We start from the raw sequence: 20,152 nt of genomic DNA, 5'->3' as shown, positions 1-20,152 counted from the left end.
TTTAATTATTTTGCCTATTATCTATGTACCTAAGGCTCAGTTTGGGAAAAGTGTATAGACAAATATAAGGTTTAGAAATATCATGATATCATACAAGGCTTTGCACTAAATAGACTTATATTTGCAGTCTTCCCAAACGGTTCCTATAAGGAAAATTAATGAAAATTGTGTAACTATAAAGATTACCATGAGTAATGCTTATTAATAAGCAGCAGCAGCATATTGAAAATTATATAACATATTTGAATACTTAAGCATTCTGTAAAATATAAGACCTCCATCAAATCAGATTAGGAGTGCATAACGGGCTGGATTAGGTCGGGCTGAGATCAGCTCTAACTAACCCAAATGTTGAACTCCAAACCCTAAAACTTCAGGCTGGTCTCAAATTGGCCCAACTTCTCTACCTCTTTTTGAGAAAAATACATATATACATATAGTTGCATATGCATATATGCATGAAAAGTAAATACACATATATGTGCATATATGAATACATATTTACATAATACTAGCCGATTGGGTCAGATTCATCAAGGCCTCAATCATAACTCAATTCAAAGTTAAATTGGATTCATACTTTTCAACTCTAAACCTAACCCAAACTTCAACCCAATCCTAGTTTCAGGCTGGGTTTAGATTAATCTGGCCCAAATTGCAGTTTTGATCAAATGGAGAACCAATCTAAATGGAGAAGAGACAATTTATAGCTGGCCCAATCCTTCTGATAGTCAGAAGGACAATTTATAGCTCAATGGAGAACCAATCTAAATTATGAACAACAATTAATGCAGAGTGGAATAATAGTAATAAGGATGAAGTACAAAGACTTTCAAGAAATTAGGTAAGGTGGATTAGGTATGGAGTGCGTTCCTTTTTTTTTATTGCACACATTTGAAAGGACTCTAGAGAATAACCCTTTTTTTTTTCTAATCCATGAAACTTTTCATCATCATATATTTATGACATATACCTAATTGCTTATTATGGGACTACCATTCGATTGTGGATTTCTGTGCCTAAACAATGTTCCAATGAAATGTAGGTAATCAAACCTTCCACCTAATAATGTTGGCCAAAAGTCTCTACTTTAAAGCCAGTAGTTGTGAACTCTCTCTCAAAGGTCTATCCAAGTGCCCTCAAGTTCAGGGATTCTCTATATCATCCATGTCTGCTGTATCCTTGTCTATATTAGCCCATAGAAACCGTGTGTTGTAGTATTCCCCTTTCAGTAATAGCTCTTGAACTTTCCAAAGAATGGAAATGAGTAACTTTTCTGCATGGTAATTTGGTGAAGGACTCAGTGCCAAAGTGGGGAAACTAACCCCTACCCATATCAATAGATCCAAGTTATCCTTGAAAATTCCACAGAACTAATTGTACGGTTGCAAACCCATACTCGATTCATGGGGTTTTCAGACAAAGAGACCTTTGCCTCATGTCAAAATCAAACCCTTTTCTGGGCATTTTTCTGCATATAATAATTGAATCTTCAGATAGTTAATATCACTGGTCGAATGGTAGATATAGAGATGAATGTGAACTAAAGGCCATGCCATGAACCTTTATCCTATCTATCCAAAGCATTGTTCTCAAAACCGGACCAGACCGGAAAACCGGGAACCGATCACCTGATTGGTTCCGTTTTTCTCCAAAACTGCTTTTTTCCCTAAAACCGTTGATTTTGGTCAGCACCGCTGAATCGGCCGATTAACCATTCAAAGAGTTTTTGACCATTTTCCAATTTTTTATTTTTTGTCAGAATGGGCCAGCCGTTCAAGTCGAATCGTTCGAACCGATAACCAAACCCCTGACCGATTCGATCACCAGTTCGTTTTTAAAAACCATGATCTAAAGCCACATGATGACTGCTTTTGATTGATCGCCATTTCTCAGCATGGCAGAACTAGACTAGTAAGTGTAATAAAGGCCAGTTGAGTAACCGCAAGGCAACAAAGAGGCCAATATAGTGATTTTTTATATCAAGTAGGGATTTCTTTAACAAAGAAAAAATTGGACTTGCACCAAATTCAGATAGTCCCGTTTTTAAATTCACGATTAGTACTGAGTATTTGGTGGATTGAGTCTGGAACCCCAACCCCATACTCATACCAGAACCCGGCAAGAATGAATTGTAAAAATTCACATCAGATGACTGGGACGACACTGGTTTTCTAGGTGGATATTCTTCGAGGCTGTTTTTAGTTTGCAAACCAAACATAGCCTAGGTGATATCATTCAGAGATGGGTTCATGATCATAGTTCAAACTTCAAAGTATCGATACGCTTGATACCGAATTTTTCGGTTTTGAGCCACTAAAAGGATTAATATTCTATTCTAGTCAACCACCATCTTGGATCATAGTGAACCTGTCAACCACCATACTGATTTAAGTTATCACCACCATATTGATTTAAGTTATCAGCAGAACACCACTTTTTTTTACAATACAATATGGATCCTTAGGAAATCTTGGAATGAACTCATTTTCAATGGCCAAATTTCCTAATACTAGATCCATTAATCACCAAATCCAATCGGCAGTCTATCATTATACATAAAGGGCAGTCCAGTGTACGAGGTTCCTGCTAATGTGGGGTCTGAAAAGGGAGAGATGTACGCAATCTTATCCTTGTACATATAGTATATGTTTCTGTGAGTCTTTATAGATGAGCCATTTATTGCTTTAAACGTTTAATTATTTGTACAATTTCATTTTAAACATTTATTATTTTTGTTATTTGGTTGGACATGACTTTAAACATTTTCTTTTTTTTACTTTTTGCATTAGATTAACACCCCATAAAAGTGTGCCACATAAGTATTTTATTTCAAGAAATGATGAGGCATTAGGGGAAACAATAATTTGGCGTTTCCCGAAATGCCCCATGCACAAAAATCAAAATGTTTCAATTTTTTTTGTGTTTATTTGATGAACATAAAACTAAACAATAGTTTCATATGAAATAAATGCCAAAATCTATGTGACGTTGATATGGTAGCATTTTTTCAATAAATACCCACGAAACCAAACCTCACCATAGAGAAGCTGTTTCTAAGATTTGAACCCTAACCGCCCAAGTTACAATAAAGTAACCCAGTCATTGTACCAAGGCCCACATACAGATAGTATAGCATTATACATTTTTTTTGGGGGGGTCAAAGTCTATAATTATGCATGGCTCACACTAATGTTAATTCTTCAAGCATTGGCAAGACTTGATGAAATAATGAATGACAACCACCCCTCAACAGCGGGATCAAACTAAACAATGATGGAGCAGTTATGTCCTGGGAGAGCTGGTGCTAGAAGATAATTCAAGGCTGCTCTGGAAACTGGAGTATGGGTGGGCTTTACTATCTATGTAGTAAAGCTTGATGAAATAATGAATGACAACCACCCCTCAACACCTGGATCAAACTAAACAATGATGGAGCAGTTATGTCCTGGGAAAGCTGGTGCTAGAAGATAATTCAAGGCTGCTCTGGAAACTGGAGTATGGGTGGGCTTTACTATCTATGTAGGCCGTATGACAATGGATGTGGCTGAATTATGGCCGGTCCATCTTGGAAGGAATCACATTGTCCTGGGACAGTCACAGAGGATACAGAAACCACATTCTCGAATGGGACTAATTATTCAGGCCCTCATAACTCCGATCTCGGGTTCGACTAATATGGAAAAGATATGATATAGGAAATTCATGGGTGGGTTTTGATTGGTCAAAATTCTTTCCATATCATACCTTTCCCGTATCATAGATTTTCCCCTCTCATTAATTATTGGAAAGCTACTCTCCTTTTTCGTAGTGCTCCTGAACTTCTGAATAGACCTTGGCAAGTCTGGATCACTGTTATCATGAAATGAAGCCAATAGTTGTGCAGACATATTTGCTAGTATAGCTATCTACCAAGGGTATCGTAGTTCCTCTTTTAATTTTCCTCTAAGGGATTGTAATGCATCATGCCTTTCTCGGAGTCCGTATTTCTGCGTGATAGTTTGCAATAGTTTTCCTTTAAACTACAAGTCATGGGGTACCCCAAATTGCAACATGTCAGGTGATGTTTATGGTTAATGAGAAAGATTTAGTGATTTGGACCCGATGCAGATCTTCTAGTCCAGAAAAGAAATTGATTGGATTTCTCCAACCATCAAACAAATGGATTATTTTCAAATAATTCAATCTTGCACTTGGTTCATCCACTTTTTTTCATGCAAGGATTACATATTGAACAGGTTGTATTAGTGAAAATGGGCATAGATTTTATACTTACCATTGGTGTCTTAATTATAGTAGTCCAACGACTACCAAATGTTAGAAGTACCGAATGAAAACACAAAACTAGGTCTGTACGAAATAATGGATATTATACTTACCATAATACACTCACTTGGCATTTTCTTCCATAAATCCATAAATGCATAAATCATGCTTACACATCAGTTTAAACGAACAATAATGGTATCCCAGTGACATGTACATTGTTGTTCTTGGCCCAGCAAATTCAAAGGGAGACTTACACTTGGAACAGAAATTGCACATCAACAAGAGAAGACCATTTGTTTGAGCAATAAGCCAGGCATCTGCCATGATTTCTTACATTTACACCAAGCTGGAAAGCAGAAGTTTCCTGATACAATTGCCATAAAAAGCAGGTGGAATGAAGTAACTCATCCATTTGTAGAATTGGAAGAAGAACTGCTGGGATCAGAAGAATCTTTCTTCCACATGGCCTCAATGTTCTCAAAGCACCTTAATGGTCTAACCTGCACACAATAAGGGAGTTCAACAATCATAATCACATTGGTACATATGGACTACTCGTTATCTATTTTACCATAAAAAAGGGTGCACCCATAGTCTATAACAATACCAATTTCTACCAAGATACGCACCACATAACAAGTCATACCCAACTTCCTTGCCATGCCCCAAAATACGTACCAAATAACAAGTCATAACCAACTTCCCCCTACCCCAACCATGCACTAGAACATTAAAGCTCAACCACAAATTCCTATTAAACATGACGCAGGGATTGCTTGTTTCATGATCCCTAATATCTAATCAATTAATCCAATCATGGTCCATAACCTTTTATAACCTGGAAAAGTGGTTTTGAGACCAAACCAAGATGTGAGTCATCTGACTAACAAATTGTAAGTCGAGAATGATGAGTATACAGTCATGTATGCAGTACTAGGAAATACTCTCGTTATTACACTATCATACACAAGTGGAATAATCATTTTTTTCTTTCCCAGTTTCAGTGAATTGGATATAGTACAAACCTTCCAACGCCTTTTATGAGCAAGAAGATTATTTATCTCATCCAGTCTGCTAATTATTGTTTTGAATGTTGGTCTCTCCGAAGGCTCCTCGCTCCAGCACTCCTCAATTAGCCTGTATGCAAAATATTATAATAAAGTTTTTTCAGAAATGAAAATTACCTGTCAAGTTAACCAATGTGATGAGATGAACATGAGAAAATAATTGAAGCAAGCAATCAAGGGTATTCAAAAATGACATTGTGGTCACTTGGAATAGCAGTCTCTTTTAAAGTGTGGGTGGTATTGGTCAACTTTCAAGTTGTGCTTTTTTTATCAATAACTCAAGCATTTTATTAATTAAAGTAGGAAGAAAATGTACAGCAAATTAAACACAGACAAAGACTGAAAGATAAAACCTCCTATCTCCCCCAACAACCAATTCCCTTACAATTAATTGTGCCCAGAACAGAGAACCTCTCCCCACCCCCTGTTTGGCTAAGGCTTCTGCTACAGAATTAGCACTTTCTCTCAACCCACCCAACATTTATATCCATTTCTCTGGAGTGGTTAGCCACCTGATTGTCCACCTCTCATTATTAAAGAGCCACATTTTCATCCCCCCATCTTGTAACCAGCTAATCACCAATTTAGAGTCTCCCTCCACAAATAGCTTGCGAATGTTCATTAGCTTTGCCCTTTGAATGCCCTTCTACTACTGCCAACACTTCTGCTCTCAGGGAGTCTCCCACCCCAACTGGCCCTCATCGTCTCTAAATACACCTCCAATACCTAATGGTCAAGGATTACCGAAACTGCTACCATCAAAATTAAGCTTAACAAAACCTCTAATTGGTGGTGACCAAAGATAATTGACAACTGGCTTATGAACAGAAGAATCCGCCACTTCCTTAGAATTCTAGAGTGTGTTGCTCGTGATTTCTTATTACCCCTTTCATTGTTATAGTCTTCTATTGAGCCCAGTTATTTATTTCTTATTTTTAAGTTGTTAAGTTAGGAATTTGTTGGGCTTTAGGCCCATTAGTTTATTCTTTTAAGTTGTAACTGTTCAGCTACTTAAGTAGTCGCCCTACTAAGGGCATTCTTGTAATCTCTTATTCTTTTAAGTTGAGTATATAATACAAAGAGAGGTTGACGGCCATAACTAATTCAATTCTGGTTGACATCCCACTACTTTTCTTCTCCTCATTTCTTCTCTACTGCTGAAACTCTTCACCTTCTTCTTCTTTCTCTTCACAAGGAATTTATCCAAAACTGCAATTAGTGATTTCTACTTGGTATCAGAGCAGGCCGAAGGTTCCTTGAGTTGTTCTATCATGCAGCCCTAGATCAGCCGACTGCATGGTGATTTAAGAAGCTGATCAAAGATCTTAGGTAAGCCCAGTTTTTGGATTTTTTGGTGGATCTGTTTGCCCTGTAGCTGGTCTAGGGTTTCCCATCAAAATCAGGAGAAACCGGAGAAAGGGGAAGAGTCATGTTTCTGTTGAACACTTCGATTTTGACCTAAGAAGTGGTGCCCTAATTTTTTGGAGTTTTCTAAGGGGGGTGGTTCAAGTCCTACCTGTTTTGGAGGTTTCTGGAGAGAGCGGCTGCCTCTTCTCTCTCTTCTCCCATCCTGCAGAAAAGGAATCTTTTGTGAAAGGACCATCTAGGGCACTAAAAGGGTGTTGTTGGTACCAAAAGTGATTTATTTGATATTCTTGCATATTACAGTAACCTTTTATCCCCTTTTTAATAATTATGGAGGGTAACAGAGTTGAAAACAAGCCCGGGAGTGAAATTGAACCAATGGGAGGAGGTGCTAGAGGCCTTTTCGAGGCTGGAACCATTACTATAGTTAAGTTGGATGGTTCAAATTACTTAGAATGGTCACAATATGCAAAAATGGCCATTGGTGCTCGTGGGAAGTTAGGGTATATCACTGGTGAAGAAGTGAAACTCGAAACTAACAGCTTCCAGTGGGTACAGGAAAACTATATAGTGATGACTTGATTGTGTAATTTGATGTTGCCCCATATAAGTAATTTTTTTTTGTGGGCAAATACAGCTAAGAAAATATGGGATGGGGTTGTAGAAACCTATTCACAGAGGGAGAATGTTGCTAGGACTTCTCAATTGAGAAATCAAGGAGATAGACTTATTGTTGTTTATTTTTCAGCCCTTAAAACCATGTGGCAGGAGATTGACTATCTGGAGACAGTTGTTTGGGAATCCACTAAGGATGCAACTACCTATCAAAAACTCCTAGAGAAGTATAGGGTTTTTGAATTTCTTGTTGGCCTTAATCCCAAGTATGATACTGCACGACAACACATTCTTTCCAGGGACAGTGTTACTCTCTCCTAGGCATATGCCTTTGTGTCAGGGGAAGAGAGCAAGAGAAATGTGATGATGAAAAATTCTGTTTTTGATCAATCAGCCATGGTTAGCACTATGAGACCTAAACAAAGTGGAGACTGGGGTGCAGCGAAATCAAGAAGGAAGACAAAAAGGATTTGATTTGTGACCACTGTAAGAAGCCTAAACACACAAGAGATACTTGCTGGAAACTCAATCCTCATCTGGTGTCGAATAGACTCAAAAATAAGAAGGGAAATGCTCACATGGTAGTCACTAGTGACATACCGGCCCCTCCCACTGCAACTACTCTAGAGTCCGTTGCAACTGCTGCAATGAGGGCCGAACTTGAGAGATATGGGCAGTTCCTAAATCAGCGAGATATAGTCAATTCTAATTCAGTAGCAGGTGGACAGCCAGGTACAAGTGGTTCTGGTGAAGCACACTCTACTTCCTTTGCTCAAATAGGTAGATCACATGCCACTGCAAATTATGTTTCAACTACAAGTAAGGAGGGGCCTCCTTGGATTATAGATTCTGGAGCCTCAGAGCACATGACCCATAGGTCCACTATCTTTTCCTCTTACCAGCTCTTTTTTGGCAGAGACAGAGTCTCCACAACTAATGGATCTCATGTTCCCATTGCTGGGAAGGGGTCTGTCAAGATTAATGATTCCATTTCCCTTCCCTCTGTCCTTCATGTTCCCAAATTGAGTACTAACCTGTTATCTGTTAATAGTTTGACTAAGAACCTGAACTGTTCAGTAATTTTTTCTCCTAGTCATTGTATTTTGCAGGATCTAGATTCAAAGAGGACGATTGGGAGTGGCCGTGAAGTGAATGGAATCTACCTCTTGTATGTGCTTCCTCCTCATCAGGGTCATCATGTCAGCAGGGATAGTGAATCAGGGTCTGTGAGTTAGATTATGCTTTGGCATAATCGTTTAGGTCATCTATCTTTTTCTTCTTTTAGTTTCTTGTTTCCAAAGCTTTTTGAGTCGATTAATTTGTCAAGTCTAGAGTGTGAAGGTTGTCAACTTGGAAAACATTGTAGACATTCCTTTAAAGCTAGTAATACAAGATGTTCATCTCCTTTTGATGTTATTTGTTCTGATGTGTGGGGACCTTATCATGTTCCTTCTATGGGTGGTTATCGATATTTTCTCTTATTTGTGGATGATTTTTCTCGATATTCTTGGATTTACTTAATGAGATCCCGATATGAGGTACCATCCTTGGTAAGGCAATTTCACTAAATGGTGCTAACACAGTTTGGGATACAAATAAAGGTGTTCAGATCAGACAATGCCAGGGAATATTTTGAAGAACATCTTGCTTCGTATCTATTAGAATATGGTGTTATCCATCAGAGCAGTTGTTCCTACAGTCCACAACAGAATGGTGTTGCAGAAAGGAAAAACAAGCACATTGTTGAAATTGCAAGAAGCATGATGATCACATCTACAGTTCCAGTTCGTTTTTGGGGTGATGCAGTTCTCACAACAGTCTTTTTGATTAACAAGGTGCCCTCCCGTATACTTGGATTCAGCACCCCATTCAGTCTCCTTTTTCCTAAGGGGGAGATGTTCCATATTCCTCTCAGAGTGTTTGGGTGTGTTTACTTTGCACATATTCTTGGTAATCATTGTTCGAAGCTTGATCCTAAGGCAAAGAAGTGTGTCTTTCTTCAATACGCAGAAAATCAGAAAGGGCACTACTACTATGATCTAGTCTCTGGGAGTCGGTATGTTACTATGGATGTCACCTTTTTTGAATCCACATCCTTCTTCTCGAAGAATCCTTCTTAGGGGGAGTGTTTTGGGGAAGTGAGTGAGCAGTCTATCCCTCTTCCGGTTTTAGTTCCTATGTCCGCTCCTGTGTCTGATCCTCCTATGTCACCTACCTTACCACCTCCCTTATGTCCTACTTCTCAGCGTTACTTACGACAAAGACTTCACAGGGAGGTTGATTCCACTATAGTAGAACTACATCACTTCTTGTCGGTTCCTTGGAGACTCCAGATTTAGCTGACACGGATTCAGGTATTCCTCTTGATCCCTCTACTGTTTTAGTTCCCATTGATTCTACTAATCCCATTATAGATAACCCGGACCTTCCTATTGCTCTCAGAAAAGGGAAGAGAAAGTGTATTGCTCATTGTATTTCACAATATTTATCCTACAATGGACTTTCTCCTTCCTACCGTGCTTTCCTTTCCTCTCTTGACTTTGTATCTATACCGAAGAGTGTTAGTGAGGCTCTCTCCAAACCTGAGTGGAAGACAACTATGCAAGAAGAGATGGAAGCCTTAATTAAGAATCAAACCTGGGAGATTGTGGATCTACCTGAGGGCAAGGAAACTGTTGGATGCAAATGGGTTTATGGATCTTCCTGCTGGTTTCTACAGTGGTGCTGAAAAGGGAAAGGTATGCAGACTTAAGAAGTCACTTTATGGTTTAAAACAGTCTCCCAAAGCATGGTTTGACAGGTTCAAAAAAGGCCTTGGTTGCTTTTGGCTACTCTCAGACTCAATCTAACCATACCTTGTTTGTGAAGTGGAGGGGATCCTTGGTGCCAGTCCTAATTGTTTATTGGATGATATTGTTGTCACAGGGAATGACCTAAGTGAGATTGACAATTTGAAGAAGAATCTACATAGGGAAATTGAAGTTAAGGATCTTGGAGAGCTTAAGTACTTCTTGGGCATTGAAGTTGCAAAATCAAAACATGGAATCTTCATGTCTCAGAGGAAGTATGTTCTGGATCTTCTACAAGAAACTGGGAAGCTTGGAAAAATGGCAGTCAGTACTCCTATTGATCAGAATCACAGAATTAATGCATCAAAAGGTGAGCTAGTAAAGGACATAGGGAGATATCAAAGACTTGTGGGGCGGCTGATGTATTTGTGTATGACAAGACCAAACATCTCCTATGCAGTGAGTGTGGTGACAGAAAGTCTACCAATGGCTACTACACCTTTATAGGAAGGAACCTTGTTACATGGAGTAAAAGGCAGAAGGTGGTGGCTAGATCCAGTGCTGAAGCTGAATATCGTGCTATGGCCCACGGGGTTGCTGAAGGCATGTGGATAAATAATTTGTTGAGTGAGTTGGGTTTCCCAGTGGCCAAACCTATAACTCTATTCTGTGATAACAAAGCAGCTATAAGCATTGCTGCCAATCCGGTGCTACATGATAGAACAAAACACATCAAAGTTGACAAGCATTTTATCAGAGAGAAAGTTATCACAGGCGAAGTGTGTACTCCCTATGTCACTTCTGAGAACCAGCTTGCAAACATCTTTACGAAGGGTTTAAACCTTTCCAGACATCATGATCTTTGTGACAAGTTGGGCATGATTGATATCTATGCTCCAACTTGAGGGGGAATGTTGACAATTGTTTTGTGTACTCAGGTTTAGTACCACAAGGGTACTGTTGTAATTTCTCTCTTGTTTATATTGTACGACTGGGTCAGTATAAATAATAACTCTTACACTCGCCCCCTGTATTCTGGAGGGCTTTCAGTCCACTCAACTCTCCTCTCTTCTCTCTTCTCCTCTCCTCTCATATCTTGCTCTTGCTCAACAATGTTGATAGAATATGACAGTTTAGGCAGACAATAATGGGTTCAAATTAAACTTCTGACTTAGTTCACTTCTGGTCAAGAAAATAATGACAGTCAAAGACCAACTAAGATTTATTATTCACATCATCATTCAGGTTATGCTCCGAAATTTAGGGTATCTGAAATCACCACATCCTGAATTCTATCAGAATTTCTAACCAGTGAATTAGAATTACTGCAAAAGGACTCCAAGTCAAAATTCTTCAAGCTAGTCTTGTTTGCATGTATCTACATTTCACTTTGAGGAGGACACTCAAGAAATTAACATTAGTAGAATATTGGTTTCTTAGAGTATTCAACATCTACTCCAAGTTTTTATTACGAAAAGGAAATTCATTTTTTTATCAATTACTAAAAGGAAATTCATTGATAGAAAACCAAAAAATCATACTAACAACCAGACAATCAACAGAAAGACAAACCACTAAAACTATAAGTCATTCCATTAGGATGTGTTTGGTTTGAAAGAAAAGGTAGGAAAAGGTATGGTAACCGATACAAAGTTATCGTACCTTTCCCCACCTTTTCTTTCAAACCAAACACTACTTTAAAGGAAACAAGACTAGTGAGCCAAGGGGGGGAATCATGAAACTCCCCTTGATCCCACAGATCTCTACATCTACCTCATGAGCTACAATAATTCCTGAACAACAAACAGAAATGAACTTGAAAGACATCCCTTAGCAAGAATAGAATGTCATTGATGCCCAAAGCCGGGATGACTCAGCTGCTGCACTAAATGAAGACAACCTCTAGTTATTTCTATTATTATGTTGCACATTCCTTTGTTTGACAGAGTAAGTAGAATAATATTTGATTTTGTGATCTTAACATTAAATATGTCAAATACGTATGCAATTGCATAGCTACCAAAGTTAAAATAAGCCATATCAATAACAAAGGAATGATCAACTTGGGGAAATAATGGTCAGGGAATGCCTGCTGCAGCACATACATAGAACATTATTCAAGTCACAACATTTCTAATATGAACAAAAATCTCATGCCAATAGAAGCACCTACTCTTTTAGACCATATACATAATTCTTTGCCTGAGCTCTAAAAGGAGGTCGTTCTTTTGCAGCATATGACTTAGGAACTTCATCATCTTGCTTTGTTAAAAATGGTGGGCAGCCTTCTATCATCTAGAGTACAGAACACAAGGCATTATTAGTTAGGTTTGTAAGTGCAAATGAGCCTTATCCAGAATATACGGACCTTAAAAACACAGCCAAGTTAACTAAAAAAAGAATACGAACAGCAATGTGGTCAATTACAGTGTATTAAGTTGAACTACTTCAGTGGCTTCTATACATTTAAAGTGACTCCTATACTAAACCTATTGTAAGAAACAAAAGCGAAGAATATTTTAATTAAGTAAAAAAGAGATCAAACGCAAATACAAATTTAGATAAACTGATATTTCCTCAGGCCCACACCTCTTTTGCATATAAACCCAACAAAGTTACCATTGATAGCAATAGCTATCCACATAAAGTAAAAATTCTTGACTTGGCAATATTTCTTATTTATTTTCTTCCTTCTTTTGAAAAGTTGGCAGCATTTGAACCATGAAAATGAAAAGGCAGAAAATATTTGCACCAAACATTACGATTTGCAAAAGAGTAATACTACGGTGCCTCCACAAGCATCCAGTTCAAAGTCATTAGGAGAATGGTTATCCACAAAGACTCTCATAAGAATAATTTTGACTTTTATCATGATTGCCATTGGAGTTTGCCAGCAATCTTTATCTTACTTCCTGGACAAAAGCTGAGAGGGAAGTAGCAACAGATATGCAGGACAATGCTTGGAATTAATAGTTTCTTTTTCAGTCACCCTGGAATAGTTGGTTGTATCCCTTAAAGTGTTTTCCAGTCAACAATGTAAAGAGGTTTCTGACAAAACTTCAACCCTTGCATTCCATATTGAGCCAGCAAATTTCAAGGAATTTACTAGAGCTTATATCATATATCATTAGTGAAATAGACTCTAAAATCTGTTTAAGGCATAAAATAAATGTTTTATTTTGTCATACAATTGGATAGAACTTGCAAGGTGTGCCTTTAGTTGTCTGCTACCCCTTTTTATTTTTGTCTAATAATTTTTTTACTGATGAAATACACCCTATCATATATTGTATGTGTTTGGAACCGTGGATGTTTATTGACTAAATGCTTTGCACTTGATTTGTTTGGAAAACCAAGAAAAGCAATGATGAACCCGTTTACTGACACTTAGGCACTATTAGATGCCACATCAGCAAAACAGTGAATAAATGCCTACCTGTTGGGGGAAGCGCTAAAATGAAGCTTCCCCCAACAGTAGGCACGCACATAAACCGAAGTCTACTTTTGCAAGTGCCTATGCGTATGGATTCCCATAGTGGGGGAAATGCTGAAGTGGTGCCTATGTGGCAGCGCTTATTCAATAAATGCCCACGGTTCCAAACACATGCAATTATGTAAGAATTTTATCCTTAGATGTAAAATACCCAATGATTTAAAGAAGAGAAGAATAAAGAGTTTTCTTCCTTTTTTTCCCACAGTTCGTTCTCTTTGTGCTGCTTCTCAAAGGTATATCACAAACAGGTGCTCCATTCAACTGATTTGCAGCCCTATATTCAGTGAACGCAATATCAAATTTTTTACATGCATTTTTCTTGTAACTGATATTCATAGTCATCTAGGTGATTCTAGGAAATTGTGGGAAACAGAATCACCTAAAGGGAATGAGGTTCTTTCCACGGTCCACCACCCCTCATAAAAAAAGGCCACAGTAAATCCATTTGGCCTAGGTGCCTTATCACCATTCATTCCCATCATTGCTCTCTTTATTTCCTCTTCTGGAAAGGGTTCTTCTAGCTTCCTTATCTCTAATATAGACAGTCTATCCCAATGTAACCCTTCCACCTATTCTTTCTTTCTTTCTTTCTTTTTTTTTTTTGATCAGCAAGTAAAATAATTTTATTAATAAGTGAGAAATCAAGTTACAGAATTACAATATGTTGCAAGATATCAATCAAGCCCAAAAAAGAGACTACAATAACACCCAAAACAACTGCTGCCTGTAGACCCCCTGCTTGGCTAATGAGTCAGCCATATCCCATTGCAGGATTTCTGATCCAAGAAAAAGTGACATTGAGTCACTTGCAAGGATTTCTACTTCCCTTAGGCTATGTCTATAAATCCAAGGAACATTACACCTTGTGGTAGTCCAAGAGATAACTAGTTTAGAGTCCCCTTCGACCTCCAAGTTTTGTAGGTTTGCTTGCTTAGCAAGTTTTAAACCTTGTAGCAGTGCTAACAGCTCAGCCTTTAGTAAAACCCCCTACTCCTCAAAGACCTGAATACATAACCATCACTTTACTTGAGGAATCTCCAAACGAACCACCAATACATGCCAGTCCCAGGTTTCCTAAAGAGCTCCCATCAAAGTTCAGCTTGTTTTGTTGTTAGCTGGGGGCTTCCATTCCATCACCTTTTTTTCTTTTACATTTGAAGAGTGTGTCACTTCATTTCACACTCTTATTATGTCAATCACTGAATAGCTTTGCAAGAGCTCTAATGTTTTTATCCAATGTACAACTTTTATCTTTATAGTTTTCACAATTACTTGGAAAATCTCTATCTTTCTTTTTCTTATCTCAAAAATCTTGGTAAAACTTTGAAATGAAGAATAAATGATATTATAAAGTGAATTAACACACATTTATAAGATAGATATAATAAAGTTCTCGCCCTGAGATTCTTGTTGCCTAGGTAGGCACCTAGACGGGCACCTTGTTGCTATATGTCAAGGCTTTCAGGCACTGCACCCAACCAAGGGCCCCTTGTCACTTACACGATGCCTTGACAAGTGACAAGTAAGCGGATGTCATAATTTATGTTGTGATAAATCAGAGAAAAGAATAGGGAGGTTCAGAAGTGTATCATCAGAATAACAAAAAATGATTGAACCCTATCATGTACCAATATATGTACTTTGATCAAACCAAAAAAGAAAAGTATTTATTCTGAAACAGCCCACATTGTTATAGTAGTTTTATTTTTAGCTTATTAAACTAGACAATGATAAATTCATTAAAACTCTAAGTTTTTTCATATTCCATTGTTTTTATGCTTCTAATAGATTAAATTATAAACATCAATCACTACAAATAGAAGTGAATCATTCAGATGGGTTAGTAGAGCTACAAACGGTTTGGCTGATGCTCTAGCCAAACAAAGGGTTAATAGGGAGCAGCTTTTTGGGCTTCTTTGATTGCTTGTTGAGGGTTGGGCTGGCTCAGTGGGAGCTATCAGTTGTACAATCTTCATGTATTATCTTCTTTTGAATTAATAAAAGTTGTTCTTTTTTTTGGGTATTCGGTGCTATGCACCATTAATAACTTCCCCCTGACCCCTTTTTCCCCAAAGTGTTGGTTGCGGGATTTGAAAATTAATAAAAGTTATTCCATGACTAATAAAAAATCACTACAAATACATAATTTTAATTTTTACTATAAGTTTTCTCATCAATTCATACAATAAGATTCATGATCGGAAAAATAAAATGTAGATCATTTTACAGAAATGAAATAATGAAACAATGATGCATTACAAATATTAAGAAATTCCCATGTTAGAAGATTATCATTCGAAAATAACCCTTGAAAGTGAGAGAGAGAGAGAGAGAGAGAGAGAGAATGAGAGAAGAGGTGGAGGAGAAGAAGAAGAAGAAGAAGAAGAAGAAGAAGAAGAAGAAACCCTTACCTCTTGTAGAATTAAAGCAAATGAAAAGACATCCACCTTTGTGTCATATTCTTCATTTCTAAAAACTTCTGGAGCCACATACCGGCCTATTCATGAGAGACAAATACTTCAGAAACAGAAAAATATACACATATTCCTTAACTGAGCTGTCAATTTAAGAAAACTAGGATTAGAGAAAATGCCTAAAAATGAAATGTAGGCCCAGTGCCTTGTCCATTCTAATCGCCTCAGAGAAGAAACTTCTTTCAAGTAAATAATGTTCTTATTCTCTATTTTCATGGTTGTAATGCTACTACCATGAGTATTAGGATCATATCCAACTTACACAAAATTTCTGTCTTTGTCATTCATTTTCCTTTCTTCAATGAATACATACATAAATTTATGTTTGAGCAGTTGAGGCTGAGTCCACAGCCAAACCTATGGGCAAGCTCACCTAAAATTTATGTATGTATGTAAATATTTATGGACGAGGGTGGGCCTTGGCGCAATGGTTGGGTTGCTCCATTGCAACTTGGGTGACCAGGCTTCAAATCTTGGAAACAGCCTCTGTGTGTGTGTGCAGGGATAAGACTGTACATCTGTCCCTCCCCAAGACAGCGCATTGGCAGGAGCCCCGTGCACTGGGCTGCCCTTTTCATGTATGTATTCATGGACCTGTTCATTGGCCAGGTAGCCCAGCAAGCTTGCCCGTGGACTCGGGCTCAATTGCTCAAGCATAAACTTTAAGCCCGCAAGCTCAGCCTTGGGCTGTAAGTATGAGGCCTGATTACTTTTCAGGCTGAGCTCAGTAGTTTGCAAATAAGCCTGGCCCAATAATATTATATATGATAAAAACATATATTAGTAAATAGTAATATATAATGAAATAATATATATATATTAGCATGTAGGCCCGATGGTCGGGCTAGCAAGCTCGGGGTTCAAGCCTAGACCAATGCTTTAAAAGCACAAGACGCAAAAAAATAAACGCGCAAAGGGCATAATGTTCCTAAGGAGCAAGGCAAGTTAAATAAAAATTCAAAAAATATGTAAACACTTTGCAAAAAATGTAAAAATAAATTAAAATAATATTAATTAAAAATACAACTTTAATTTTAAACTAAATATTTTAAAAAGCTTATCAACTCAAATTAAAATACATGACCATAACATATAAAACATATTTAAAGTGAAAATGCAAACAATAAAATCAAATATAGGAAGCATACACATTGAAGTATGTCAAACTTTCAATTTCTTTATTTCTTTCCTAATTGCACTATTCCAAATAGATAATATTTCATTCCTAATTCTATGATCCACCCTTGTACCAAGCCGTTTAGAGCAAGCCCAAACCAATCCATGTTAGGGTCTTAAATTCTTAATCCCTACAAAAAAAATGGTTTTATAATTTTAGCTACCTTATAGAAAATAACCTTTATTAGGAAGAATGAAAGAAGAATATTAGCAAATAGGGGGTTCTTAAAGCTCTGGTGAACAAGCGAACTGGAGCGGAGTTACATTTCCTTTCTTCCATTGGCAGTGTCCCTATCCCTAAAAATGTGGCAGAAGCTCTCTTAGTACCTGAATGGACAAATGCAATGCAAGAAGAGATAAATGCCTTACATAAAAATGGTACGTGGGAGTTAGCGGATCTTCCTAAGGGTAAGGAATCGGTAGGGTGCAAGTGGGTGTTCACAGTGAAACACAAGGCTGATGGCATAGTAGAAAGGTACAAGGCCAGGTTGGTGGCAAAAGGGTTTACCCAGGTATATGGAGTAGATTATGCAGAGACTTTTGCTCCAGTAGCTAAGATGAACCCCATTAGAGTTCTTTTCTTTCTTGTTGCAAATCTTGATTGGGATCTTCATCAGCTAGACATTAAAAATGCCTTCCTGAATGGAGACCTTGAGGAAGAGGTGTACATGGTACAACCTCTTGGCTTTAGTGCCCATGGCAAAAAGCAAAAAGTGTGCAAGTTAAAGAAGTCCTTGTATGGTCTAAAACAATCACCAAGAGCTTGGTCCTGCAAGGTTTATCTGGCTCTACAGCAGATTGGCTACAAACAGTGTCAAACTGACCATACACTATTTGTGAAAAGGAGGGAAGGAAAGATTGCAGTCTTGATAGTGTATGTTGATGACATAGTGATCACAGGTGACTAGAAAGTTGAAATTCATAGGCTAAAGGATCTCTTAGCCACTCAATTTGAGGTGAAAGATCTAAGTCCCCAACGGTATTTCCTTGGAATTGAAGTGGCCCGCTCATAAAAGAGGATCTTTATTTCTCAAAGGAAATACATCCTAGATCTGTTATAGGATTCAAGAAAACTAGGGGGGTTAAGCCATCTGACTCTCCCATTGATCCAAATCACAAATTGGGTGACTGTTGTGGTGAGGTTATCAAGGATGTAAAGCAATTCCAAAGACTTGTGGGAAGGCTCATGTATTTGTCCATGACCCAGCCAAACATTGCTTATGTTGTAGGTGTTCTTAGTCAATTCATGCATGCTCCTAAGACCACACACTTAGAGGTAGTCGAGAGAATCCTCTGATATCTAAAGAAGTTTCCAGAAGTTGGTTTGCTATTCCAAAAGAATGGGCATTTGAAGATTGAAGTGTATATAGATGTTGATTGGGCTTGGACCAATTGATGACAAAAAGTCCACTAGTGGGTATTGTACTTTTGTGGGGGGGAACCTAGTCACATGGAGAAGCAAGAAACAAAGTATGGTGGCTAGGTCTAGTGCTAAAGCTGAGTATAGAGCAATGTCCCATGGAGTGGCTGAAGCCATGTGGATAAAGAATTTGTTGAGCGAATTGGGTTTTCCAATTGATAGCCCCATGTCCTTGTATTGTGAATTTAGGGGTGGCAACGAGCCGAGCTTTTCACAAGCTGCTCGAGCTCGGCTCGGCTCGTTTCAATCGAGCTCGAGCCCAATTCATTGGCTCGATTATTAAACAAGCCGAGCTCAAGCCTACTATAGCTCTGCTCGTGAGGCTCGCGAGCCGGCTCGAATATATATATAATAAAAATATTATAATTATTAATTATTATAATTCTTACTTTTTTAATATTAAAATCGAGCTCAAGCTTATGCAATTTTTACTCGAGTCAAGCTCGAGCTCAAGGTTCTGGCTCGAACCGAGCTCAAGCTCTAGCCTTGTAGAACAGTCTCGAACCGAGCTTAAGCCTGGTACTATTCGGCTCGACTCGGCTTGAATCCACCCCTAATTGTGATAACAAGGCTGCCATCAACGTTGCAGCCAACCCAGTTCTTCATGATAAAACTAAACATATTGACGTTGACAAACACTTTATCAGAGAGAAAATTGTTAATGGGGAAGTGTGCACCCCATATGTTAGTTCTACTAAGCAACTTGCAAATGTATTTACAAAAGGCTTGCATCACTCGCAACACGATGGCTTACTTTAGTTTAGTGCCACAAGGGCACATATGTAATTTTACATTGTTTTATTATTTGAGTGGTCGCCCTAATATAAATATCAAAAAGGTTGGCCCCGCCAACTAAGGTTTTTCTCTCCAAAACCATTTTTCCCTTTTCTCTCTTCTCTCTTCTCCCTCCTCTTCTCTCACTATTCTGAGATCTTGTTGCGTGTTTACCAAGAAAACAGGAATCAAGTTTCTATCTCCCATATTCAATTTCTTGATGATATAATCTTATTTTGTGAAGGTGAAGATCCATCAATAATAAGGAATTTGAAGGAGTTAATTGATAGTTTCAAGTACTTCTCTAGCCTAAGGGTGAATTAGAGGAAAATTGGTTTGGCTAGTGTCAACATGGAAGGAAGGGGAAGTCCTTAGTTTTGTTGAAGTATTGGGATGTGAGGTTAGGAACTGGTCCTTAGACTACCTAGGCCAACCACTTGGAGGAAACCATAAGGTAGAAGATTTTTGGAAAGCCAATGGGGGAGATTGGAGAGGTTTGCAAAGAAGCTAGCTTTATGGAAAAGAAATTATACCTCCCTAGGAGGTAGAATAACCCAAAGCAAATCAACTTTGCCAAACTTTCCCATCTACTTTTTGTACACTTTTTGGATTCCAACTAGAATTGCAAGGCATATTGAGAAGTACATGAGGGATTTTTTGTGAGACCCAGGAGAAGGAAAAAAGATTCATCTAGTCAAGTGGGGACAAGT

General features: G+C 38.1%; 1 protein-coding gene across 1 annotated transcript in view; it reads right to left on the bottom strand.

Annotated features, from left to right (window-relative positions):
* Positions 1 to 4,375: 4,375 nt before the first annotated feature.
* Positions 4,376 to 20,152, bottom strand: part of LOC148847831 (serine/threonine-protein kinase 12-like) — a 29,025-nt gene continuing 13,248 nt past the window's right edge. The window contains exons 9-12 of the mRNA XM_088949724.1: positions 16,010 to 16,095; positions 12,279 to 12,400; positions 5,295 to 5,406; positions 4,376 to 4,769 (exon numbers count right to left, since the gene is read on the bottom strand). Coding sequence (XP_088805850.1) covers positions 4,674 to 4,769; positions 5,295 to 5,406; positions 12,279 to 12,400; positions 16,010 to 16,095 — 416 coding nt within the window. The 3' untranslated portion in view covers positions 4,376 to 4,673. The remainder of the gene's footprint in view (positions 4,770 to 5,294; positions 5,407 to 12,278; positions 12,401 to 16,009; positions 16,096 to 20,152) is intronic.

This window comes from Nelumbo lutea, chromosome 6, assembly GCF_056320005.1.
Source record: "Nelumbo lutea isolate HS-2025 chromosome 6, American lotus-T2T, whole genome shotgun sequence".
NCBI classification, from domain to species: domain Eukaryota; kingdom Viridiplantae; phylum Streptophyta; class Magnoliopsida; order Proteales; family Nelumbonaceae; genus Nelumbo; species Nelumbo lutea.
The sequence above is the reverse complement of the archived record's forward strand: the minus strand, read 5'-3'. Positions and strand labels throughout refer to the sequence as shown.